Raw genomic sequence first — 22638 nt, forward strand, 5'->3', positions numbered from 1 at the left:
CTTGTTGAAGCTTGCACTGAGCACCACCTTTCTCTCCCTCACGTGCTGGTTCCTCTACCACGTCAGCAGCAGTCTTAGGTTTCACCGCATCCAACCTCTTTGGAGCACAACTTTTCATTCATTGTCACAACAGTTTTATTCCTTTTCTTCGCCATTTTAGCAAATAACAACTATACACAATAACAATAAAAAATATTAACTATAAAATATGTACAGTAACACCGGTTAACAATAACGATACAATGTCAAACATTTTGGACATATAGTTTAGACACCCACTTGCAAAACAAACTACTGTCACTTTAGAACGCAAACACAGACTGCAGTCGCGGTTGAGAATAAAGGAAGGGTTTCCAGGAACGAGCCTCTGACAGAGGGAAGACCACAAACCCTGCAGACTGCGAGCTGCCTCGATTACCAGGGCATGGACCAGGCCTCACAGCTCCTCTTGTGTCGGGCCACATGAACCTCTGAGTCCGTCTGTAAGCACACTGGTGGCTAGCTGCTGGCGGAACTCTGTTGGTGCTTCAGGAGTGTTTCCGAGGACCTCTGTTGGCGTGTCTTCAGGGCTGTTCTATACACCTCGCACATGTGTCGGTCGCCATACCTCAGCTCAAGGGCCTCTACTAATACTCCACAGTCTATCTGCTCTGTGACTGGTATGGTCTGCAGCAGCTCTAGTGGAGATCCTCGCAGGGCCAAGACGAGTGCCGTAGCCTTTTCTTCATCGTCCCAGCCATTCACTTCAGCAGCTGCCTCAAACTGTCTTCTGTACACTGTCCACAAAGACTGACCATCGAAGGTGGGTGACCAGTAACGTCTTCCACCTTCACATCTCCAAAAGAACTACTTTGTTTCACAGCAGATGCAGCTTCCTTGATCATCTGACGGCACTCTTCAGTTATCGCTGCTACTCACTGTTCAGAGGCCAGCTCGAGTTGAGCTAGCTGTTGCGCCGTTAGTTTTCCTTGTTCCGCTAGATGCTGCAACACTGCACTTTCCCTTTCAACTGAATACTGGTTTCATCCATCTTCTTTAATTCTTCTTGAGCAGCCATGAGTTCATTACGCATATCTTCTTGACCCCTCTAAATTTCCTCTTGGTTCTTCTGCATGTATTCGATCTCGGTCTTCATGACATTCTTAATCTCTTCTTGGCAGTTCTTCATCTGGCTCGTCATCTCTTCTTGGCTATTGTCAATTTTATTCATCTCTTTTTGGCTATTATTAATTTTATTTTTATAGTTTCTTCACCATTCTTCATTTCATTCTTCAATTTCTCTTGGTTACTCTCAATTTTATTATTCATTTTCTCTCAACTCTTCTTCATTTCCTCTATTTTACGATTCATTTCGGCCAAGAAAGCCAGTATGTTTTTTTTTTAAGTTCTTTAGCCGCCATCTTTCGTTGGATACACTACCAGCATATCACTACTGTCGTATGCATACACTGTAATTTACCCTATGGGCTAACCTAAGTCTTTACTAAAAACTAACACTAACTTTACTACTACACTCAAAACTAACTACAGTTCCTAAACTAACTCAATTCTCAAATAATTTAATTTGTAAAATATATAACTTTTAGTTTAAAAATCTGTACACTAAATCTATTCATTAGAGCTATCCCACTTGACACCAAAATGTTAGGACCTATTTGGGGAGAACTGGGTTCTTAAGGGATAGCCCAATTAAATTTTATTGCAGTTTTATTATTTACTAATATTTACATAACTAATAATAATAAATAAAGGTACTATAATCAGATTACTAATCGCTGGCACTTAAAAATGTTTATTCGCAAGTCACTCAATGCCTGTCAAGTTGCGCAGTTCGCACTCCTGACTGGAGCCAGGCTCAACAGTGGTTCCCGCCTTACCCCGCGCCTGTCCACACACAGTCTCACGCCACTCAGTCACACTCGTTCGATCTCGTCACTCTGTGTCGCGCCACTCTTGAGGGGTCTCCTACTCTTCGCCGATGTCACACTTCCCTTCACTCTTGGAACTCGCCCGGAACTTCCACGAAGGCCGGCTTCGCCCTTTTATACTAGTGGGTCACTTTCCAGAACCGACGAGAGCAGCAGCTACGAGTCACGTCATCCTGGGCCGTCCCGACGTCCAGAAAGTCAGAAAGGCGGCGCTCGTTCACGCCACTCCGTGCAACGGCCCACTCAGCGCCAAGTAACAGCGCCAAGGGGTGCGGAGGGGAAGGGGGTAGCGACGCGTGGTAAGCCTCACGTCAGTGGACGGCACGTGACGCCAGTGGCCGTGCAGGGCCGCCAGCCAGCTCTGTACCTGGCGCATTTCGCGGTCCTGTCTGTGTTCGTATCAATATATAAAAATCAATGTCCTTTAAGTGTCATATTTGCTTAATAATATGCTATGGTTACAAAAAAACAATATTCATAAAAAAAAAAATACAATTACACCAAAAGCTCCTGTTTTGAAAAATTAAACTAGCACACAAATAAAACTATATAATCTCATCCCTAGTAATGAGTCACGTCGCACGGTTTTATATTTTCTCGAGATTCAAGTGCAAATGCGGTAACTATTTAAAATATTGAATTACTGTTTTCTTTAAGGACGTGCCTAAATTGTAAAATAGTTTGGTGTGTTTCTAGTTCTAGTTTAAAAACCCCCTGGCACCAATTCAAACAAGCATAACGGATTCTAAGTTGGGCACGAAGACGCCATGTTACTGCGGGGAGCGCACCCTGAAGCAGGACACGCCAGCACCCGGGGAACACAGTTCAGTCTGAATCACCTTCGCTCTCCTCCAGCTGGCGGCTGTATTGGACAGTCCCACTCGCGGGCCCTCCGGTGTGACGAGGGCGGCTCGCAGCATACCTTCGGGCTTCCCTACAGTTCAAACGTGAAGCTGTAAAGAAGAGTGCAAGAGAAGCGGTGTTGGCTGGCGGTGGCGGGCTATGGTCCAGCGAGGGAGGGCAGGTCTCGGAGCAACAGCACTCTCGCTACCACTGCGAGTTCTTACAGGTCGTTGTGGTCAGTGAAACATCACTGCGTACGCCTTTATTCCATGTAGCTTACTGTGTGTTGGATTTAGGTTGTGCGATGCTGGGCACGGAACCTGCTCACAAGAGCACAGGGCCGGTGAAGCACGGACGACTGCAAGCAGTTCACAGCCTTGTCTTCATATCATGTTCGAAAAATACTCAAACAACGTACAAAATATATTATATTTATCAGACTTGTGCTGTAACGAGTTAAGCTAAAAGGTTAGTATTTTTTGCAGAAAAAGTAATTTCAGTTACTTTTATATCTAGCTTATTTTTAACTTCATGAAACTGTCATTACCAAACTTTCTCAGTACTTGTATAATGCCCATACAAGTCTTTTAAAAGACTGTCTTCTACAATGAGAACGACATACAATCCAGCCTGTCCGTTTTAGGCACATGTTGAATGCCTTTATAGTATGTATTGCTGGGAGAACAAGTCACAAGGGAAAGGCAAATTTTTGGATAAAAATTTTTGAGGGGGTGGGGTGGTGGGGGTGGTGGGGGTGGTGGTGGGGGTAGCTGCTATTAACCTTTGATAGAAAGCAAAAAAATTTCATTCTTATATTTTGTTCAGTAAAATAATTTCAGGCATATTTTTTTTTTATAATTTTAGAGTAAGTTATTTCTTGCAAAAAAAACCTTCAGATCTTTAATTCTATAAAGTTTTAAAACTTTTTTTTTTAATTTATTAATACATACATTTATTTTATGATTGTCACTTCAGTATCAACGTTTGATGAAATGTGCCGCAAATTTAAAATATTTGGCACAAATTTTTTTTCCACCTAAATTTCCTAATACAAACTTTGTCAGCCCATCGTTCATCCTGATCAAATCTTACCTACTAGAGTCCCTCAACGTCTTCCCAGCGCCGCAACTGATTGCATGATGTAGTTTCGCCAGCCAAGTATAAGACATCATGTTTCTTCCCGCCTCGGGCCACGAACACCACAGTTACAGTGTCCGGCTTCGTGAGCGAGAGTGCTCTTCTCAGCGTCCTCCCAGGGCAGCCCTCTTCCCGGAGCTCAGCTTAGGTTAGCAGCTCCAGTCATGCCCCATTATAATGTTCCAGGGCTGTCGGGCATGTATAGGTGCTCGCTCACGAGCCAGCAGATTCCCCCTTCCCTCTTCTCCACCAACTCCAGCCCGGACATCGACCTGGTCTTCAAGCCCCGCCTCCCGGTGAGTCTAAATCAAGGTGCCTCCGCCATCTCCGGGCGACAAGGCGAACTAACTTACCTTAGTTTGGCACTGGAGCGAGACCTCTCCTCTCTAGTTACCTTCCAGCCCGACAGAGGGCGAAGCAGCTGGTGCCATAAGGACCAGGCTCGCGGGACTTCTGCGTACTAACACAGAGTCGGTTCCCCTGTTCCCCGACAGAGCGCGAAGCAGTTGGTGCCATAAGGACCAGGCTCGCGGGACTTCTGCGTACTAACACAGAGTCGGTTCCCCTGTTCCCCGACAGAGCGCGAAGCAGTTGGTGCCATAAGGACCAGGCTCGCGGGACTTCTGCGTACTAACACAGAGTCGGTTCCCCTGTTCCCTGACAGAGCGCGAAGCAGCTGGTGCCATAAGGACCAGGCTCGCGGGACTTCTGCGTACTAACACAGAGTCGGTTCCCCTGTTCCCCGACAGAGCGCGAAGCAGCTGGTGCCATAAGGACCAGGCTCGCGGGACTTCTGCGTACTAACACAGAGTCGGTTCCCCTGTTCCCCGACAGAGCGCGAAGCAGCTGGTGCCATAAGGACCAGGCTCGCGGGACTTCTGCGTACTAACACAGAGTCGGTTCCCCTGTTCCCCGACAGAGCGCGAAGCAGTTGGTGCCATAAGGACCAGGCTCGCGGGACTTCTGCGTACTAACACAGAGTCGGTTCCCCTGTTCCCCGACAGAGCGCGAAGCAGTTGGTGCCATAAGGACCAGGCTCGCGGGACTTCTGCGTACTAACACAGAGTCGGTTCCCCTGTTCCCCGACAGAGCGCGAAGCAGTTGGTGCCATAAGGACCAGGCTCGCGGGACTTCTGCGTACTAACACAGAGTCGGTTCCCCTGTTCCCCGACAGAGCGCGAAGCAGCTGGTGCCATAAGGACCAGGCTCGCGGGACTCCTGCGTACTAACACAGAGTCGGTTCCCCTGTTCCCCGACAGAGCGCGAAGCAGCTGGTGCCATAAGGACCAGGCTCGCGGGACTTCTGCGTACTAACACAGAGTCGGTTCCCCTGTTCCCCGACAGAGCGCGAAGCAGCTGGTGCCATAAGGACCAGGCTCGCGGGACTCCTGCGTACTAACACAGAGTCGGTTCCCCTGTTCCCCGACAGAGCGCGAAGCAGCTGGTGCCATAAGGACCAGGCTCGCGGGACTCCTGCGTACTAACACAGAGTCGGTTCCCCTGTTCCCCGACAGAGCGCGAAGCAGCTGGTGCCATAAGGACCAGGCTCGCGGGACTTCTGCGTACTAACACAGAGTCGGTTCCCCTGTTCCCCGACAGAGCACGAAGCAGTTGGTGCCATAAGGACCAGGCTCGCGGGACTCCTGCGTACTAACACAGAGTCGGTTCCCCTGTTCCCCGACAGAGCGCGAAGCAGCTGGTGCCATAAGGACCAGGCTCGCGGGACTTCTGCGTACTAACACAGAGTCGGTTCCCCTGTTCCCCGACAGAGCGCGAAGCAGCTGGTGCCATAAGGACCAGGCTCGCGGGACTCCTGCGTACTAACACAGAGTCGGTTCCCCTGTTCCCCGACAGAGCGCGAAGCAGCTGGTGCCATAAGGACCAGGCTCGCGGGACTTCTGCGTACTAACACAGAGTCGGTTCCCCTGTTCCCCGACAGAGCACGAAGCAGCTGGTGCCATAAGGACCAGGCTCGCGGGACTTCTGCGTACTAACACAGAGTCGGTTCCCCTGTTCCCCGACAGAGCGCGAAGCAGCTGGTGCCATAAGGACCAGGCTCGCGGGACTCCTGCGTACTAACACAGAGTCGGTTCCCCTGTTCCCCGACAGAGCGCGAAGCAGCTGGTGCAATAAGGACCAGGCTCGCGGGACTTCTGCGTACTAACACAGAGTCGGTTCCCCTGTTCCCCGACAGAGCGCGAAGCAGCTGGTGCCATAAGGACCAGGCTCGCGGGACTTCTGCGTACTAACACAGAGTCGGTTCCCCTGTTCCCCGACAGAGCGCGAAGCAGCTGGTGCCATAAGGACCAGGCTCGCGGGACTCCTGCGTACTAACACAGAGTCGGTTCCCCTGTTCCCCGACAGAGCGCGAAGCAGCTGGTGCCATAAGGACCAGGCTCGCGGGACTCCTGCGTACTAACACAGAGTCGGTTCCCCTGTTCCCCGACAGAGCGCGAAGCAGCTGGTGCCATAAGGACCAGGCTCGCGGGACTTCTGCGTACTAACACAGAGTCGGTTCCCCTGTTCCCCGACAGAGCGCGAAGTGGCTGGTGCCATAAGGACCAGGCTCGCGGGACTTCTGCGTACTAACACAGAGTCGGTTCCCCTGTTCCCCGACAGAGCGCGAAGCAGCTGGTGCCATAAGGACCAGGCTCGCGGGACTTCTGCGTACTAACACAGAGTCGGTTCCCCTGTTCCCCGACAGAGCGCGAAGCAGCTGGTGCCATAAGGACCAGGCTCGCGGGACTCCTGCGTACTAACACAGAGTCGGTTCCCCTGTTCCCCGACAGAGCGCGAAGCAGCTGGTGCCATAAGGACCAGGCTCGCGGGACTCCTGCGTACTAACACAGAGTCGGTTCCCCTGTTCCCCGACAGAGCGCGAAGCAGCTGGTGCCATAAGGACCAGGCTCGCGGGACTTCTGCGTACTAACACAGAGTCGGTTCCCCTGTTCCCCGACAGAGCACGAAGCAGTTGGTGCCATAAGGACCAGGCTCGCGGGACTTCTGCGTACTAACACAGAGTCGGTTCCCCTGTTCCCCGACAGAGCGCGAAGCAGCTGGTGCCATAAGGACCAGGCTCGCGGGACTCCTGCGTACTAACACAGAGTCGGTTCCCCTGTTCCCCGACAGAGCGCGAAGCAGCTGGTGCCATAAGGACCAGGCTCGCGGGACTCCTGCGTACTAACACAGAGTCGGTTCCCCTGTTCCCCGACAGAGCGCGAAGCAGTTGGTGCCATAAGGACCAGGCTCGCGGGACTTCTGCGTACTAACACAGAGTCGGTTCCCCTGTTCCCCGACAGAGCGCGAAGCAGCTGGTGCCATAAGGACCAGGCTCGCGGGACTTCTGCGTACTAACACAGAGTCGGTTCCCCTGTTCCCCGACAGAGCGCGAAGCAGCTGGTGCCATAAGGACCAGGCTCGCGGGACTTCTGCGTACTAACACAGAGTCGGTTCCCCTGTTCCCCGACAGAGCGCGAAGCAGCTGGTGCCATAAGGACCAGGCTCGCGGGACTCCTGCGTACTAACACAGAGTCGGTTCCCCTGTTCCCCGACAGAGCGCGAAGCAGCTGGTGCCATAAGGACCAGGCTCGCGGGACTTCTGCGTACTAACACAGAGTCGGTTCCCCTGTTCCCCGACAGAGCACAAAGCAGTTGGTGCCATAAGGACCAGGCTCGCGGGACTCCTGCGTACTAACACAGAGTCGGTTCCCCTGTTCCCCGACAGAGCACGAAGCAGTTGGTGCCATAAGGACCAGGCTCGCGGGACTCCTGCGTACTAACACAGAGTCGGTTCCCCTGTTCCCCGACAGAGCGCGAAGCAGCTGGTGCCATAAGGACCAGGCTCGCGGGACTTCTGCGTACTAACACAGAGTCGGTTCCCCTGTTCCCCGACAGAGCACGAAGCAGTTGGTGCCATAAGGACCAGGCTCGCGGGACTTCTGCGTACTAACACAGAGTCGGTTCCCCTGTTCCCCGACAGAGCGCGAAGCAGCTGGTGCCATAAGGACCAGGCTCGCGGGACTTCTGCGTACTAACACAGAGTCGGTTCCCCTGTTCCCTGACAGAGCGCGAAGCAGCTGGTGCCATAAGGACCAGGCTCGCGGGACTCCTGCGTACTAACACAGAGTCGGTTCCCCTGTTCCCCGACAGAGCGCGAAGCAGCTGGTGCCATAAGGACCAGGCTCGCGGGACTTCTGCGTACTAACACAGAGTCGGTTCCCCTGTTCCCCGACAGAGCACGAAGCAGTTGGTGCCATAAGGACCAGGCTCGCGGGACTCCTGCGTACTAACACAGAGTCGGTTCCCCTGTTCCCTGACAGAGCGCGAAGCAGCTGGTGCCATAAGGACCAGGCTCGCGGGACTCCTGCGTACTAACACAGAGTCGGTTCCTCTGTTCCCCGACAGAGCGCGAAGCAGCTGGTGCCATAAGGACCAGGCTCGCGGGACTTCTGCGTACTAACACAGAGTCGGTTCCCCTGTTCCCCGACAGAGCACGAAGCAGTTGGTGCCATAAGGACCAGGCTCGCGGGACTCCTGCGTACTAACACAGAGTCGGTTCCCCTGTTCCCCGACAGAGCGCGAAGCAGCTGGTGCCATAAGGACCAGGCTCGCGGGACTTCTGCGTACTAACACAGAGTCGGTTCCCCTGTTCCCTGACAGAGCGCGAAGCAGCTGGTGCCATAAGGACCAGGCTCGCGGGACTCCTGCGTACTAACACAGAGTCGGTTCCCCTGTTCCCCAACAGAGCGCGAAGCAGCTGGTGCCATAAGGACCAGGCTCGCGGGACTCCTGCGTACTAACACAGAGTCGGTTCCCCTGTTCCCCGACAGAGCGCGAAGCAGCTGGTGCCATAAGGACCAGGCTCGCGGGACTCCTGCGTACTAACACAGAGTCGGTTCCCCTGTTCCCCGACAGAGCGCGAAGCAGCTGGTGCCATAAGGACCAGGCTCGCGGGACTTCTGCGTACTAACACAGAGTCGGTTCCCCTGTTCCCCGACAGAGCGCGAAGCAGCTGGTGCCATAAGGACCAGGCTCGCGGGACTCCTGCGTACTAACACAGAGTCGGTTCCCCTGTTCCCCGACAGAGCGCGAAGCAGCTGGTGCCATAAGGACCAGGCTCGCGGGACTCCTGCGTACTAACACAGAGTCGGTTCCCCTGTTCCCCGACAGAGCGCGAAGCAGCTGGTGCCATAAGGACCAGGCTCGCGGGACTCCTGCGTACTAACACAGAGTCGGTTCCCCTGTTCCCCGACAGAGCGCGAAGCAGTTGGTGCCATAAGGACCAGGCTCGCGGGACTTCTGCGTACTAACACAGAGTCGGTTCCCCTGTTCCCCGACAGAGCGCGAAGCAGCTGGTGCCATAAGGACCAGGCTCGCGGGACTTCTGCGTACTAACACAGAGTCGGTTCCCCTGTTCCCCGACAGAGCGCAAAGCAGCTGGTGCCATAAGGACCAGGCTCGCGGGACTTCTGCGTACTAACACAGAGTCGGTTCCCCTGTTCCCCGACAGAGCGCGAAGCAGCTGGTGCCATAAGGACCAGGCTCGCGGGACTCCTGCGTACTAACACAGAGTCGGTTCCCCTGTTCCCCGACAGAGCGCGAAGCAGCTGGTGCCATAAGGACCAGGCTCGCGGGACTTCTGCGTACTAACACAGAGTCGGTTCCCCTGTTCCCCGACAGAGCACGAAGCAGCTGGTGCCATAAGGACCAGGCTCGCGGGACTTCTGCGTACTAACACTGAGTCGGTTCCCCTGTTCCCCGACAGAGCGCGAAGCAGCTGGTGCCATAAGGACCAGGCTCGCGGGACTCCTGCGTACTAACACAGAGTCAGTTCCCCTGTTCCCCGACAGAGCGCGAAGCAGCTGGTGCCATAAGGACCAGGCTCGCGGGACTTCTGCGTACTAACACAGAGTCGGTTCCCCTGTTCCCCGACAGAGCGCGAAGCAGCTGGTGCCATAAGGACCAGGCTCGCGGGACTTCTGCGTACTAACACAGAGTCGGTTCCCCTGTTCCCCGACAGAGCGCGAAGCAGCTGGTGCCATAAGGACCAGGCTCGCGGGACTTCTGCGTACTAACACAGAGTCGGTTCCCCTGTTCCCCGACAGAGCGCGAAGCAGCTGGTGCCATAAGGACCAGGCTCGCGGGACTCCTGCGTACTAACACAGAGTCGGTTCCCCTGTTCCCCGACAGAGCGCGAAGCAGCTGGTGCCATAAGGACCAGGCTCGCGGGACTTCTGCGTACTAACACAGAGTCGGTTCCCCTGTTCCCCGACAGAGCACGAAGCAGCTGGTGCCATAAGGACCAGGCTCGCGGGACTTCTGCGTACTAACACTGAGTCGGTTCCCCTGTTCCCCGACAGAGCGCGAAGCAGCTGGTGCCATAAGGACCAGGCTCGCGGGACTCCTGCGTACTAACACAGAGTCGGTTCCCCTGTTCCCCGACAGAGCGCGAAGCAGCTGGTGCCATAAGGACCAGGCTCGCGGGACTCCTGCGTACTAACACAGAGTCGGTTCCCCTGTTCCCCGACAGAGCGCGAAGCAGCTGGTGCCATAAGGACCAGGCTCGCGGGACTCCTGCGTACTAACACAGAGTCGGTTCCCCTGTTCCCCGACAGAGCGCGAAGCAGCTGGTGCCATAAGGACCAGGCTCGCGGGACTCCTGCGTACTAACACAGAGTCGGTTCCCCTGTTCCCCGACAGAGCGCGAAGCAGCTGGTGCCATAAGGACCAGGCTCGCGGGACTTCTGCGTACTAACACAGAGTCGGTTCCCCTGTTCCCCGACAGAGCGCGAAGCAGCTGGTGCCATAAGGACCAGGCTCGCGGGACTCCTGCGTACTAACACAGAGTCGGTTCCCCTGTTCCCCGACAGAGCGCGAAGCAGCTGGTGCCATAAGGACCAGGCTCGCGGGACTTCTGCGTACTAACACAGAGTCGGTTCCCCTGTTCCCCGACAGAGCACGAAGCAGCTGGTGCCATAAGGACCAGGCTCGCGGGACTTCTGCGTACTAACACTGAGTCGGTTCCCCTGTTCCCCGACAGAGCGCGAAGCAGCTGGTGCCATAAGGACCAGGCTCGCGGGACTTCTGCGTACTAACACTGAGTCGGTTCCCCTGTTCCCCGACAGAGCGCGAAGCAGCTGGTGCCATAAGGACCAGGCTCGCGGGACTCCTGCGTACTAACACAGAGTCGGTTCCCCTGTTCCCCGACAGAGCACGAAGCAGTTGGTGCCATAAGGACCAGGCTCGCGGGACTCCTGCGTACTAACACAGAGTCGGTTCCCCTGTTCCCCGACTTAGCGCGAAGCAGCTGGTGCCATAAGGACCAGGCTCGCGGGACTTCTGCGTACTAACACAGAGTCGGTTCCCCTGTTCCCCGACAGAGCACGAAGCAGTTGGTGCCATAAGGACCAGGCTCGCGGGACTCCTGCGTACTAACACAGAGTCGGTTCCCCTGTTCCCCGACAGAGCGCGAAGCAGCTGGTGCCATAAGGACCAGGCTCGCGGGACTTCTGCGTACTAACACAGAGTCGGTTCCCCTGTTCCCCGACAGAGCACGAAGCAGTTGGTGCCATAAGGACCAGGCTCGCGGGACTCCTGCGTACTAACACAGAGTCGGTTCCCCTGTTCCCTGACAGAGCGCGAAGCAGCTGGTGCCATAAGGACCAGGCTCGCGGGACTCCTGCGTACTAACACAGAGTCGGTTCCCCTGTTCCCCGACAGAGCGCGAAGCAGCTGGTGCCATAAGGACCAGGCTCGCGGGACTTCTGCGTACTAACACAGAGTCGGTTCCCCTGTTCCCCGACAGAGCGCGAAGCAGCTGGTGCCATAAGGACCAGGCTCGCGGGACTCCTGCGTACTAACACAGAGTCGGTTCCCCTGTTCCCCGACAGAGCGCGAAGCAGCTGGTGCCATAAGGACCAGGCTCGCGGGACTTCTGCGTACTAACACAGAGTCGGTTCCCCTGTTCCCCGACAGAGCGCGAAGCAGTTGGTGCCATAAGGACCAGGCTCGCGGGACTCCTGCGTACTAACACAGAGTCGGTTCCCCTGTTCCCCGACAGAGCGCGAAGCAGCTGGTGCCATAAGGACCAGGCTCGCGGGACTTCTGCGTACTAACACAGAGTCGGTTCCCCTGTTCCCCGACAGAGCGCGAAGCAGCTGGTGCCATAAGGACCAGGCTTGCGGGACTTCTGCGTACTAACACAGAGTCGGTTCCCCTGTTCCCCGACAGAGCGCGAAGCAGCTGGTGCCATAAGGACCAGGCTCGCGGGACTTCTGCGTACTAACACAGAGTCGGTTCCCCTGTTCCCCGACAGAGCGCGAAGCAGTTGGTGCCATAAGGACCAGGCTCGCGGGACTCCTGCGTACTAACACAGAGTCGGTTCCCCTGTTCCCCGACAGAGCGCGAAGCAGCTGGTGCCATAAGGACCAGGCTCGCGGGACTTCTGCGTACTAACACAGAGTCGGTTCCCCTGTTCCCCGACAGAGCGCGAAGCAGTTGGTGCCATAAGGACCAGGCTCGCGGGACTCCTGCGTACTAACACAGAGTCGGTTCCCCTGTTCCCCGACAGAGCGCGAAGCAGCTGGTGCCATAAGGACCAGGCTCGCGGGACTTCTGCGTACTAACACAGAGTCGGTTCCCCTGTTCCCCGACAGAGCGCGAAGCAGCTGGTGCCATAAGGACCAGGCTCGCGGGACTCCTGCGTACTAACACAGAGTCGGTTCCCCTGTTCCCCGACAGAGCGCGAAGCAGCTGGTGCCATAAGGACCAGGCTCGCGGGACTTCTGCGTACTAACACAGAGTCGGTTCCCCTGTTCCCCGACAGAGCGCGAAGCAGTTGGTGCCATAAGGACCAGGCTCGCGGGACTCCTGCGTACTAACACAGAGTCGGTTCCCCTGTTCCCCGACAGAGCGCGAAGCAGCTGGTGCCATAAGGACCAGGCTCGCGGGACTTCTGCGTACTAACACAGAGTCGGTTCCCCTGTTCCCCGACAGAGCGCGAAGCAGTTGGTGCCATAAGGACCAGGCTCGCGGGACTCCTGCGTACTAACACAGAGTCGGTTCCCCTGTTCCCCGACAGAGCGCGAAGCAGCTGGTGCCATAAGGACCAGGCTCGCGGGACTTCTGCGTACTAACATAGAGTCGGTTCCCCTGTTCCCCGACAGAGCGCGAAGCAGTTGGTGCCATAAGGACCAGGCTCGCGGGACTCCTGCGTACTAACACAGAGTCGGTTCCCCTGTTCCCCGACAGAGCGCGAAGCAGCTGGTGTAATAAGGACCAGGCTCGCGGGACTTCTGCGTACTAACACAGAGTCGGTTCCCCTGTTCCCCGACAGAGCGCGAAGCAGCTGGTGCCATAAGGACCAGGCTCGCGGGACTCCTGCGTACTAACACAGAGTCGGTTCCCCTGTTCCCCGACAGAGCGCGAAGCAGCTGGTGCCATAAGGACCAGGCTCGCGGGACTTCTGCGTACTAACACAGAGTCGGTTCCCCTGTTCCCCGACAGAGCGCGAAGCAGTTGGTGCCATAAGGACCAGGCTCGCGGGACTCCTGCGTACTAACACAGAGTCGGTTCCCCTGTTCCCCGACAGAGCACGAAGCATCTGGTGCCATAAGGACCAGGCTCGCGGGACTTCTGCGTACTAACACAGAGTCGGTTCCCCTGTTCCCCGACAGAGCGCGAAGCAGCTGGTGCCATAAGGACCAGGCTCGCGGGACTCCTGCGTACTAACACAGAGTCGGTTCCCCTGTTCCCCGACAGAGCGCGAAGCAGCTGGTGCCATAAGGACCAGGCTCGCGGGACTTCTGCGTACTAACACAGAGTCGGTTCCCCTGTTCCCCGACAGAGCGCGAAGCAGTTGGTGCCATAAGGACCAGGCTCGCGGGACTTCTGCGTACTAACACAGAGTCGGTTCCCCTGTTCCCCAACAGAGCGCGAAGCAGCTGGTGCCATAAGGACCAGGCTCGCGGGAGTTCTGCGTACTAACACAGAGTCGGTTCCCCTGTTCCCCGACAGAGCGCACTGCTTTCAGAGTGTCATTAACCTCCGATGCCCCTTCAGTTAGGCCACCGGCCACCTTTGTTATTTTTTTCTTTCGGTCGGCGGGTTGAGCACTCCGCCCCCTACCTCCAGCCAATCAGAGGCCAGTTCCCCCACTCCCTAGGCTTCCGGGCCCCTAACACAAGTTCTTAACTACATGCAGCCCCATGGGCTGTCGTCACCATGTAGCTTCTCGCTGGTGCTTCTCGCCCGACTCCATTCGGAACCAGTCTCGCTGCGACTAACTTAAGGGATGTGATCCCTACAGTCCGGGACTGATCACAAGTTTTTTTACTTTTTAGATTGCTAGTCGCTGTAGTTCGGATTACTAGATAATCTCGTAGCATGATTCGTGCGTGGCTACCGCGAGCACTCGCGCAGCTTCGAAAGGAGTGGTTTTCTTCATTCCACTCCCAGACTAGTGAGTGGAAAATTAAACGCCCTTTTGCCTTTAATTGGCTCTTGATTTAACTTTTGCTGTAACTTTTCGATTCTTGTTGCTTCACACATCAATTTCTACTCTTGACCACTGGACCTCCCCAATGGGCCGAAGAGATGGTGCGAGAGCGCAGACCCATCCCTGAAGTCTACTGAATGCACGCCTGTCCTCTGGAGTGAGTGCTGCGACCTCCCGCTTCTAGTCGCCGCCAGTGAACAGTCAACTAATAAATATAGTGAAATCAAATTATATATAGTCCCGCACTGGTTGGGCTAACAAATGTTTAAATTTATTAATTAAATTTATTTGTTATTTTTTCAGGGTGTCTAGTGCCAAGCATTTTTAAAATTCCCTGACATTTCCAGGTTTTCCAGACTAATTGAAAATTTTCCAGACATACTTAAAAATAATAATAAATACCACATGTGAAAACAATTAACTCGCCAACTTAAATACAGTAGTATTACTTGATTTTGGTTCTCAATTATTTTATGAACCATGCACACAGACTTACGATACACAATGTTAAGACAGACACACAGACATATGTATTCTAATTAAATTTAAATTTTCATTGCTCAAAAAGTTTAGACTCACCTCTTTATTGAAGTGCTACATTCAGTCACAATAAAACTATCCAAATGTCAAGATGTGTTCTGCTTATAAGAATATGATACACAATTAACCTTCAAATCCTGTCTCAAAAACAGTTTCCAGTCTCCAAACACAGTCTTCAAATTCACAAAATTGCATCATTAATCTTAAAAAAAACTTCTATATAGTAAATTGTAGCTGTACGTACATATAAATGAATATAAACATATATGACATGGATCTTAAAGAAATATAAAATTATAGCATAAATATTAATAACTTAGGTCTTTTTGTGAAAATAATGATTGAATTTAGTAGGCCTAAACACTACAAAATGGGGTCTATTATCACTGCACTACGTTTTAAGAGCTTCTATTCGAGAATCAAGAATTGCACTTTCATTTTGGGCATCTTCTAAAATTTTCTTTTTTCTTGCCTGAAGCTCTGCAAGTTCAGCAGCAATTTTACGTTTCAAGATGTTAGTTTCTGCTTTTTCTTGAGAAAGCTCCTTCTGCTTTTGCAAATAGTCTTTAAAGTTGGAGTGTGCATTACGAGCTGCATGTATAAGCTGCTTTGTTACAGGGAAATCATCAATTCCCCCAGCTGCAGAGACACTATCATGAATTCTCCTTTGAGCTACGAGAGATATTTCTTGTTGATTTTCCACCAGACATTCCTTGTTCACAGAAAATCCTCTTTCCAGAGCAGCATTGCCATGTGAAAAGATGAAAATCATCTTCAGGAAAGATGCCAAATTTTTTGTTTCCTCAAATGAACAAATTTTCAACTGATCAAACCAAAACTGATCAAGGCGAAATTTACTGCGTGTGTATATCTTCACATTTTCTTGCACTAACTTTACAGCACACACTTGCTTGAATTCTCTACAAATTTTATCAGCTTGCACTCCAGAAATCCGGTTATTGCATACAAAATGTTCTAGTGCAGCTGCCAGTCTCTTATTTGCCAAATTTGGAATACAAACTACTGAAGGGTCAATGAATGAAATGCTCCTAGTCAAACTGAGAGTAAGTGGAGAGCGATTCAAAATCTTCTTCACAAGTTCTTGTAGGCACTTAGAACATTCATGCTTGAATAACTCAATGTCTTTCTGTGTTAAGTTCTTTTCAGAACGCAATTCTGCTTTTGTTCCAAAACCCAGGTCAACATTTTTGTGAGACATAAGATTTGTTCCTGATAAATCAATCGCAGACAAGGGTTTTGATTCAATTACTTCAGGTTTGACAAACCTTATCATAAGATTTTTAACAACAGCACAAAAATCTGAATAAAGAAAAGGAGCCATTGGTTTATCGGTCTGAAATTCTTTCAGAAAAGGTTCAATTTCAGATGCCACAGATGAAAAAAATGCAAGTTTAGGACCAAGCAATTTATCACGAAGAGCATTCTTAACTACCATAAAGCTTGCACACTTTGGTTCAGACTTTGAACAAAGTGACTGAATGTATTTGAGCAAATAGGGCAGTAATTTCAAGGCTCTGTTTGCTACACACACATTATCTAACCAACGAACTGCACAAAATTTCAAAGGAAACAAATCTGATCCTGTTATGCGGATAAAATCTGCACGACGACTAGGGATATTGTAAAAAAGATTGTGAATTGCACGTAAAAATGGAATAATTTCCCATTCTGTTCCTTTCATTGCTGTCTTGAAAGCACAGTGCAATGAATGCAGACCACAAGTGCCAATATCCAAAATTACACCTTCATGTGGACGGCCTTCTTTTAAATCTTCTCTTAGATCTTTTAAAAAGCGTAAGTTCACATTCGGACCATCCATAGACACTTGAAGTATCTTGTGTAAAAGAGCAGAAGTTAACGCACTTTTGAATGCATAAAGTAAATCTGCTGCAGTTGAGTGACCCAAGAAAACAGAGGTTAAGTAGCGAGTACAAGTCACATTCTTGACATCGTCCCAATACCGCACCGTTAAATCCATCTGCTGTTTTTGCACAACCTTATTTAAACTTTCATCAAAACCGATGACAATATGTGAACAATTTGATATAGCAGCTTTTAGATCTCGCTCGAGTTGTGGCGCCAAGCCATGAACAATAGTGTAAGATACTTTTGCTTTGCTCAATTTCATTTTTGCTGCAATATTGCTGTCAGGGTACATCTTGCGCTGGATTGAAACACTACTTTCAGCATTCCGTAACGAGTTATGTGATGTTACACAAAACAAACACCACATGACCTCTGCTCTTGTCACATTATCATTCAACAAATATGTTTTCAATAACTTTGATTTCTTTTCTACAGATGTGCATGTGCAAATACATGAGCATGCTGAGCCAGCAACTGCATTTTCTAACAACTTCAGTACATTAGGTGATGGTGATAACTTTGAACCCTCAGAAACTGATGAATTCTGAATAGATTCTGATGATACTTCAGGTACATCTGTTGACTTTACTTGCGAAGTTGTTTTTGATAGCCCTGTCTTGCAAAAAATTGTAATTGGGACCGATTTACTGGCTGCCTGTAATCTTTTTCTATGCTTAGCCCCAGACGCATGACTTGTGAGAGCTTGTTTCCCCATGTTGCTAAGCTCAAACTTTTGCTTGCACACATCACACCATGCAGAATAGGGATTTATTTCAATACCCTTCACCCACGCATACATTGGGTCCTGGCTCCATTCAGCTCTGAATACCGTTTTTCTAAATTTTGAAGGCGGCATGACACCTTGAGCTGGGAACAAACACAGATGTTAAAAATGAATACTTTTTCTAAAAATTACAGCTTACATACAGAAAGTACATATTGAGTTGATACAGAGTAACCAAAACCCTATCAAATATCTGCAATCTTATCAACATACTACATCCTTACTGGTTAGTGCCTACTTCATGAGTGTAACAGCTGAATTAACATAACCTTATTAAAAGTTATATATTATTCCTGTATCAAGTGTATATTCACAGGCAGCCTGCATCACAAACTTAATCACAGCTATAATTTAAAAAAGGTTTGTACCTTCACAGCAAAAAAAAAGTTCTTTGTTGATAATTACAGTCCAAAATAGCCTACAGTTAATTTAAATAAGGTTTCATTTTTTACCTGATGGTACTTTGCAATATCATTTAAGTATGTTAGGTTATGTGTTGTTCTAAGAACAATAGGTAAGTTATAAAAAAAATTTTCACTTTTGGAAAAACCCACTCATTCTCACGGTTTAAAAATAATTTGATCTCCAGTTAAACATAATCCAGTAGGCCATCATGCAAAATAACTGTTTACAAACAAAAAAATAATTGCATTCATAACCTAAAAAGATTAAAATGACGTCATACTGACGTGATTATTATAACTACCGGTATTTACTTCATAACCTAATTAATTGAAAAGGTTCTGTGAAATCACACACATACAGAAATACAGATAATGCTCACTTACCTGTTAAATAAACAAAGCAGATCGTCGAGAAACTAAGTATAATTAACTACCATTAGGCCTCCGTAACGATCCAGGTTTATAACACGAATAAAAAGAGATATAAACAATAACAAAAAAAATTTACGAAATCATTTTTAAGACCGAAAGCATGGAGAAAAACCGTAGCATTTTAACGCACTGGGTTGTAGTTGCCGCCTAGATAGAAAGTAACAAGATAATTATCAATGCATGACTATAAGTACGTAACCTCAATTCACCAAAATAAATAACCACAATAAATAAAACGAAAGAAACAAGTACAATAAATGCAAGCTAAAAATTGTGACGGCGTGGCTTGGCTAGCCAGGAAACGACCAAAACAACCGAAAACAAACCGAGATGTAGAAGGTATAACACGCAGTCGATAAATCGATATAAACTATATTGCGATCTATCTTAGAAGTCTAACCTCGATGTTATCGAAAAAGAAAACAACTGTTTTGCAGACGGTAACATCCAACGTAAAACAAAGCTACTTTGAAAAGTGTAGTTTCTTCGAAATGTCAATAATTATAAGTAAATTACCGTGACAGCAGAAATGTTTAAAACTAATCTTCCGTGAGATACCTAAACTATTTTAAAGCTACAGCAAAAAAAAAAATTCCAGGTGTTTTTTAAAAATTCCCTGACTTTTCCCTGACATTTCCCTGACACTCAAAATTCCCTGACAATTCCCGGTTTTCCCGGTTTTCCCGGTCGCTAGACACCCTGTTTTTGTAAAAACATGATTGTTAAATTTGTAGAATTTAATTTGTAATTGATAACTTTAAATGGCCGAGGCCACCCATTAATTCTGATCAGTGTAATTTTGTAATTTCTGAGATTATCAAAAGAAAATAATGAAAACCATAAGTAACAATTGTCGTCCTGCCGATGTTGATGCGTGGTTGGGTGGTGTCTGAGGGCGCCAACTAACCATTAACAGGGGTGGTTGCTGTGGGCTAGTTCACAGCACGAGACTCCGTCTCTCGGTGGTCGTGACGTCGCCACGTGGCAGGCAGGAGTGGTTGGACCACACACACGACTAACGTTGTCGGCACGCACACGACTGTCCGGTCCGCACACGAACACCGATCGCCGAACTTCGCGAGTCGCACACGACTGCTCGCGCCGAGGGGTGAAGGCCAACTGGCGCGTCCTAGCAGGTCCCGTTAGGGCTCGAGTCGATCTCCGCTCTCCATGACAATCGACCTGCACCCGTTCGAGACACTACCACCGACCACACACGCTGACCGGTGAGGCACCGAGGTGGCATAACGACCTGTGCGAGCCACGGGAGCACCTGGGACGACATCATGGCCGTTATGCCCCTCGAAGCCCCCATCACACGCATTGCCTCGGGGCATTTCCTCCCTGGGTAGACTGTAAGTTCTCTGGAGAGCACTGTGTCTGAGAGGTGTTGGTAGATGTAGTGGAGTTGGGCCGGGCGATATGCAGTAGATGCCTCATCATTGAGCAGTGGTGTGTATCCGGGGAAAGGTTCTGTCTAGGGTTGGTGCGGCCCCCAGCACGGGCCCCTAGTGGTGGTTGGTACCCCTCATTCCCCCCGAACCTGACAGGGGGGACATGAGGCCGGGTCGATCGCCGCACCACCTGAGTTTGTGACGTGGCGTCTGGCTCAGCTTGGTTGGGTACAGGCGGTGCTTTCCCTGTGTCGTCGGCCTCAACGAGAGGGACGATGGTCACTCCTCCATCCTCCTGGCTGGGTTGCCCGTCGCCTCGCTGGTCTGCCCCTGTGGACTCAGGCTCGTCAACCCGCACTGAAAATGTCGATCTCTCCAGACTCGCATCCGCTGGCCATTTAGGGGGGGACATGCCCTGGGTAACGGCAGATGCCGTTAACCCCAGATAGTCCCAGTAACCCAAGCGCCTCATCATGTGCTCCAGCTCGGGCATCGTGGCCCTGCTTGCCTGGGGCTCGGGCGACGAGCAAGTATATTGCGCATTCGCCGTCTGCATGGCCTGTGACAGGAGGAATTGACCTGTGGCTGGTGTCATTGGGCTTGGTGATACTATGGTTGCATGATCTGTGTCTGATGTCGCCGCGAGAGGTGATGGGGGGAATTGATGTTTGTCTGATGTCCTTCTTGTCCTCTGTGGACCATTGTGTAGGTGTCCCGGACCAACCTTAGGGTGGACTAACCGGAGATCATCTCGGTGAACCTTGGCGGCTCTTCCACTCCGTGTTGTGACCGCGTAGGTGGTAGGCCCGAGTCGCTTCACTACCTCACGGGGTTCGGACCATTTAGGGGCCAGGCTTGCGCAAAACTTCTTGCCTCTGGAGGAAAGGTGGTGACATCGGACGTACACCTGTTGCCCCGGCTCCAATGGCAGGGGTGGGTGAGTGGTCTGAGGGGTATGAGTGGCTCCAAACTGTGCCTGATTCCGGCGTGCATCCTCCCGTCTTTCGGCGACAGGCATTTGAAGCACTCGTTCAGCAGCGCCCGCTACCCGGAGTTCCCCTGGGAGGGCGAGATCCCGTCCCTGAAGCAACTCCGCAGGGGAGTAGCCGGTTACCACGTTTCGGCAGCGACGGAGGCAGTACAATATCTTGGGGAGGAGCACATCCCACTGGGTGTGGTCGTCCCCCAGACGTAGCCGCAACCGGACTTTGATGTCCTGGTTGCGGCGTTCTGTCGGGTTTTCTCTTGGGTGGTACGTGGGTGTCGTGTGGTGCTCCACCTCCCAGCGCTTACAATCGGCCTTCCAGCGCCGGCCTTTGAATTGTGTGCCATTATCTGTGAGTAGCACTCAGGGAAACCCATATCGTGGGAATACTTCGGCATCGAGGAGAGTGGCGATGGTCTCAGCTCGTACATTGGTGACGGCCAACGCTTCTGCCCAGCGTGTGAAAGTATCCGTGATTACAACCAAGAATCGCTTCCCGCGGGATGTGCGGGGGTATGGGCCCATTACGTCGAGAGCCACGGTGTGAAATGGGTCATGGGGCCTCCTGGGGCACTGTTGCTCTACCCCGTCAGGCCGACGGGCCTTGCGCTGTTGGCATGGTTGGCAGTCTCGCACATAATCGCGGGTGTCACCTGCAACGCCCGGCCAGTGGAACCATTGCCGCAGTGCCCGCTGGGTCTGGTCGGCCCCCGGGTGTCCCGCTAGGTCGTGATCATGATAAAAATGCAAGGCAGCCTTTCGTCCGGCCGGCGGCACGTGCGTGCGCCACGAGCTCATGTCTCCGGGCACACGGCTCTGGAGTACCCGGTCAAGACTATGTAGGTGGGGAAGCTCCTGTTCTCTGCATTTAGCGAGGTCTGCTTGACTGACCAAGTCCTGGCTCTGTACAAGACAGACGATCTCCATGAGGCTGGCTAGGGTAGCTGGCGCAGGGTCGCGGGGCCTCTCGGCCGTAGTGGCGTATAGTGCTGCTGGCGGGGGCTCACTTGTAGACCCCGTCTGGGGGTTGCAGGGGGGAAGTAAGTCGTCCCATCCCTGATCGTCCTTGAACACAGTGTTGGCATCCGGGTGATGGGAGAGCTCATCCACCAGCTGGTTCTCCCGCCCAGGGACGTGCTCCACGCGAAAAGCGAAGTTCTGGAGCATCAGTGCCCACCGCGTGAACTTGGATTTGCCTCCCTGGGCGGAGTTCAGCCACTGCAGGCACTGGCTGTCAGTGCGGAGCGTGAAGCGTCTCCCCTCGAGGTGGTGTCGGTATCGCCTGAGTGCCCACACCACCGCGAGACACTCCTGCTCGTTGACGTGGTACCGCCGCTCTGCAGGGCCAAACTTGGCACTGGCGTACTCGATCACCCGCCTCTCTTCTCCAGCTCTTTGTTGGTAGATTACTGCCCCCATACCCTCCTGGCTCGCGTCTGTCTGGACGAATAGGGGAATATCGGGCACTAGCCGTGACAGGGTGTGACACTCCCTGAACTGCTGCTTGACACAGGCGAGAGCCTGCTCTGCCGCGTCCGTCCATCGAAACCTGCTCTTGGGTGACAAGAGGTCCGTCATTGGTGCGGTGATGGTGGCGAAGTTCGGGATGAATGACCTGAGCCAGTTTAAAAGTCCCATTAGCTTCTGCAATTGTTTTCTGGTACGGGGAGGCTCTTTCCCCTCTATCAGGGCCAGCTGATCTGGCAGGGGTCGACACCCATCCGCGCTCACGAGGTGCCCCAAGAACTCCAGTTCCTTCGCGCCGACATGGCACTTGCGTGGCGCACACGTCAGTCCATGTGTGGCTAG

The 22638-nt window shown here is 51.9% G+C and overlaps 2 protein-coding genes across 3 annotated transcripts in view; both read right to left on the reverse strand.

Moving 5' to 3' along the window:
• The window catches only part of LOC134535727 (gem-associated protein 5-like), a 212626-nt gene that overhangs the window by 21342 nt on the left and 168646 nt on the right, over positions 1-22638 (reverse strand). The gene's annotated exons all lie outside the window — the stretch shown is intronic.
• On the reverse strand, positions 14438-20952 carry LOC134535728 (uncharacterized). Of its 2 annotated transcripts, none has more exons than XM_063374947.1 (2): positions 18403-20952; positions 14438-17697 (listed from the first exon to the last, which is right to left on the reverse strand). In XM_063374947.1, the coding sequence occupies exon 1, from the start codon at positions 20860-20862 to the stop codon at positions 19765-19767; it is 1098 nt and encodes a 365-aa protein (XP_063231017.1). In that variant the 5' UTR covers positions 20863-20952; the 3' UTR covers positions 14438-17697; positions 18403-19764. The 2 variants fall into 2 exon arrangements, with proteins under 2 accessions (XP_063231017.1, XP_063231016.1); XM_063374946.1 differs by having other exon boundaries at positions 14638-17697; positions 18403-20932.

Source organism: Bacillus rossius, chromosome 10, assembly GCF_032445375.1.
Source record: "Bacillus rossius redtenbacheri isolate Brsri chromosome 10, Brsri_v3, whole genome shotgun sequence".
Lineage (NCBI taxonomy): Eukaryota > Metazoa > Arthropoda > Insecta > Phasmatodea > Bacillidae > Bacillus > Bacillus rossius.

Bases quoted from the DNA above. Each gene is read 5' to 3' on its own strand.
- LOC134535728 (XM_063374946.1), bottom strand. From the start codon at position 17,686: ATGCCGCCTTCAAAATTTAGAAAAACGGTATTCAGAGCTGAATGGAGC.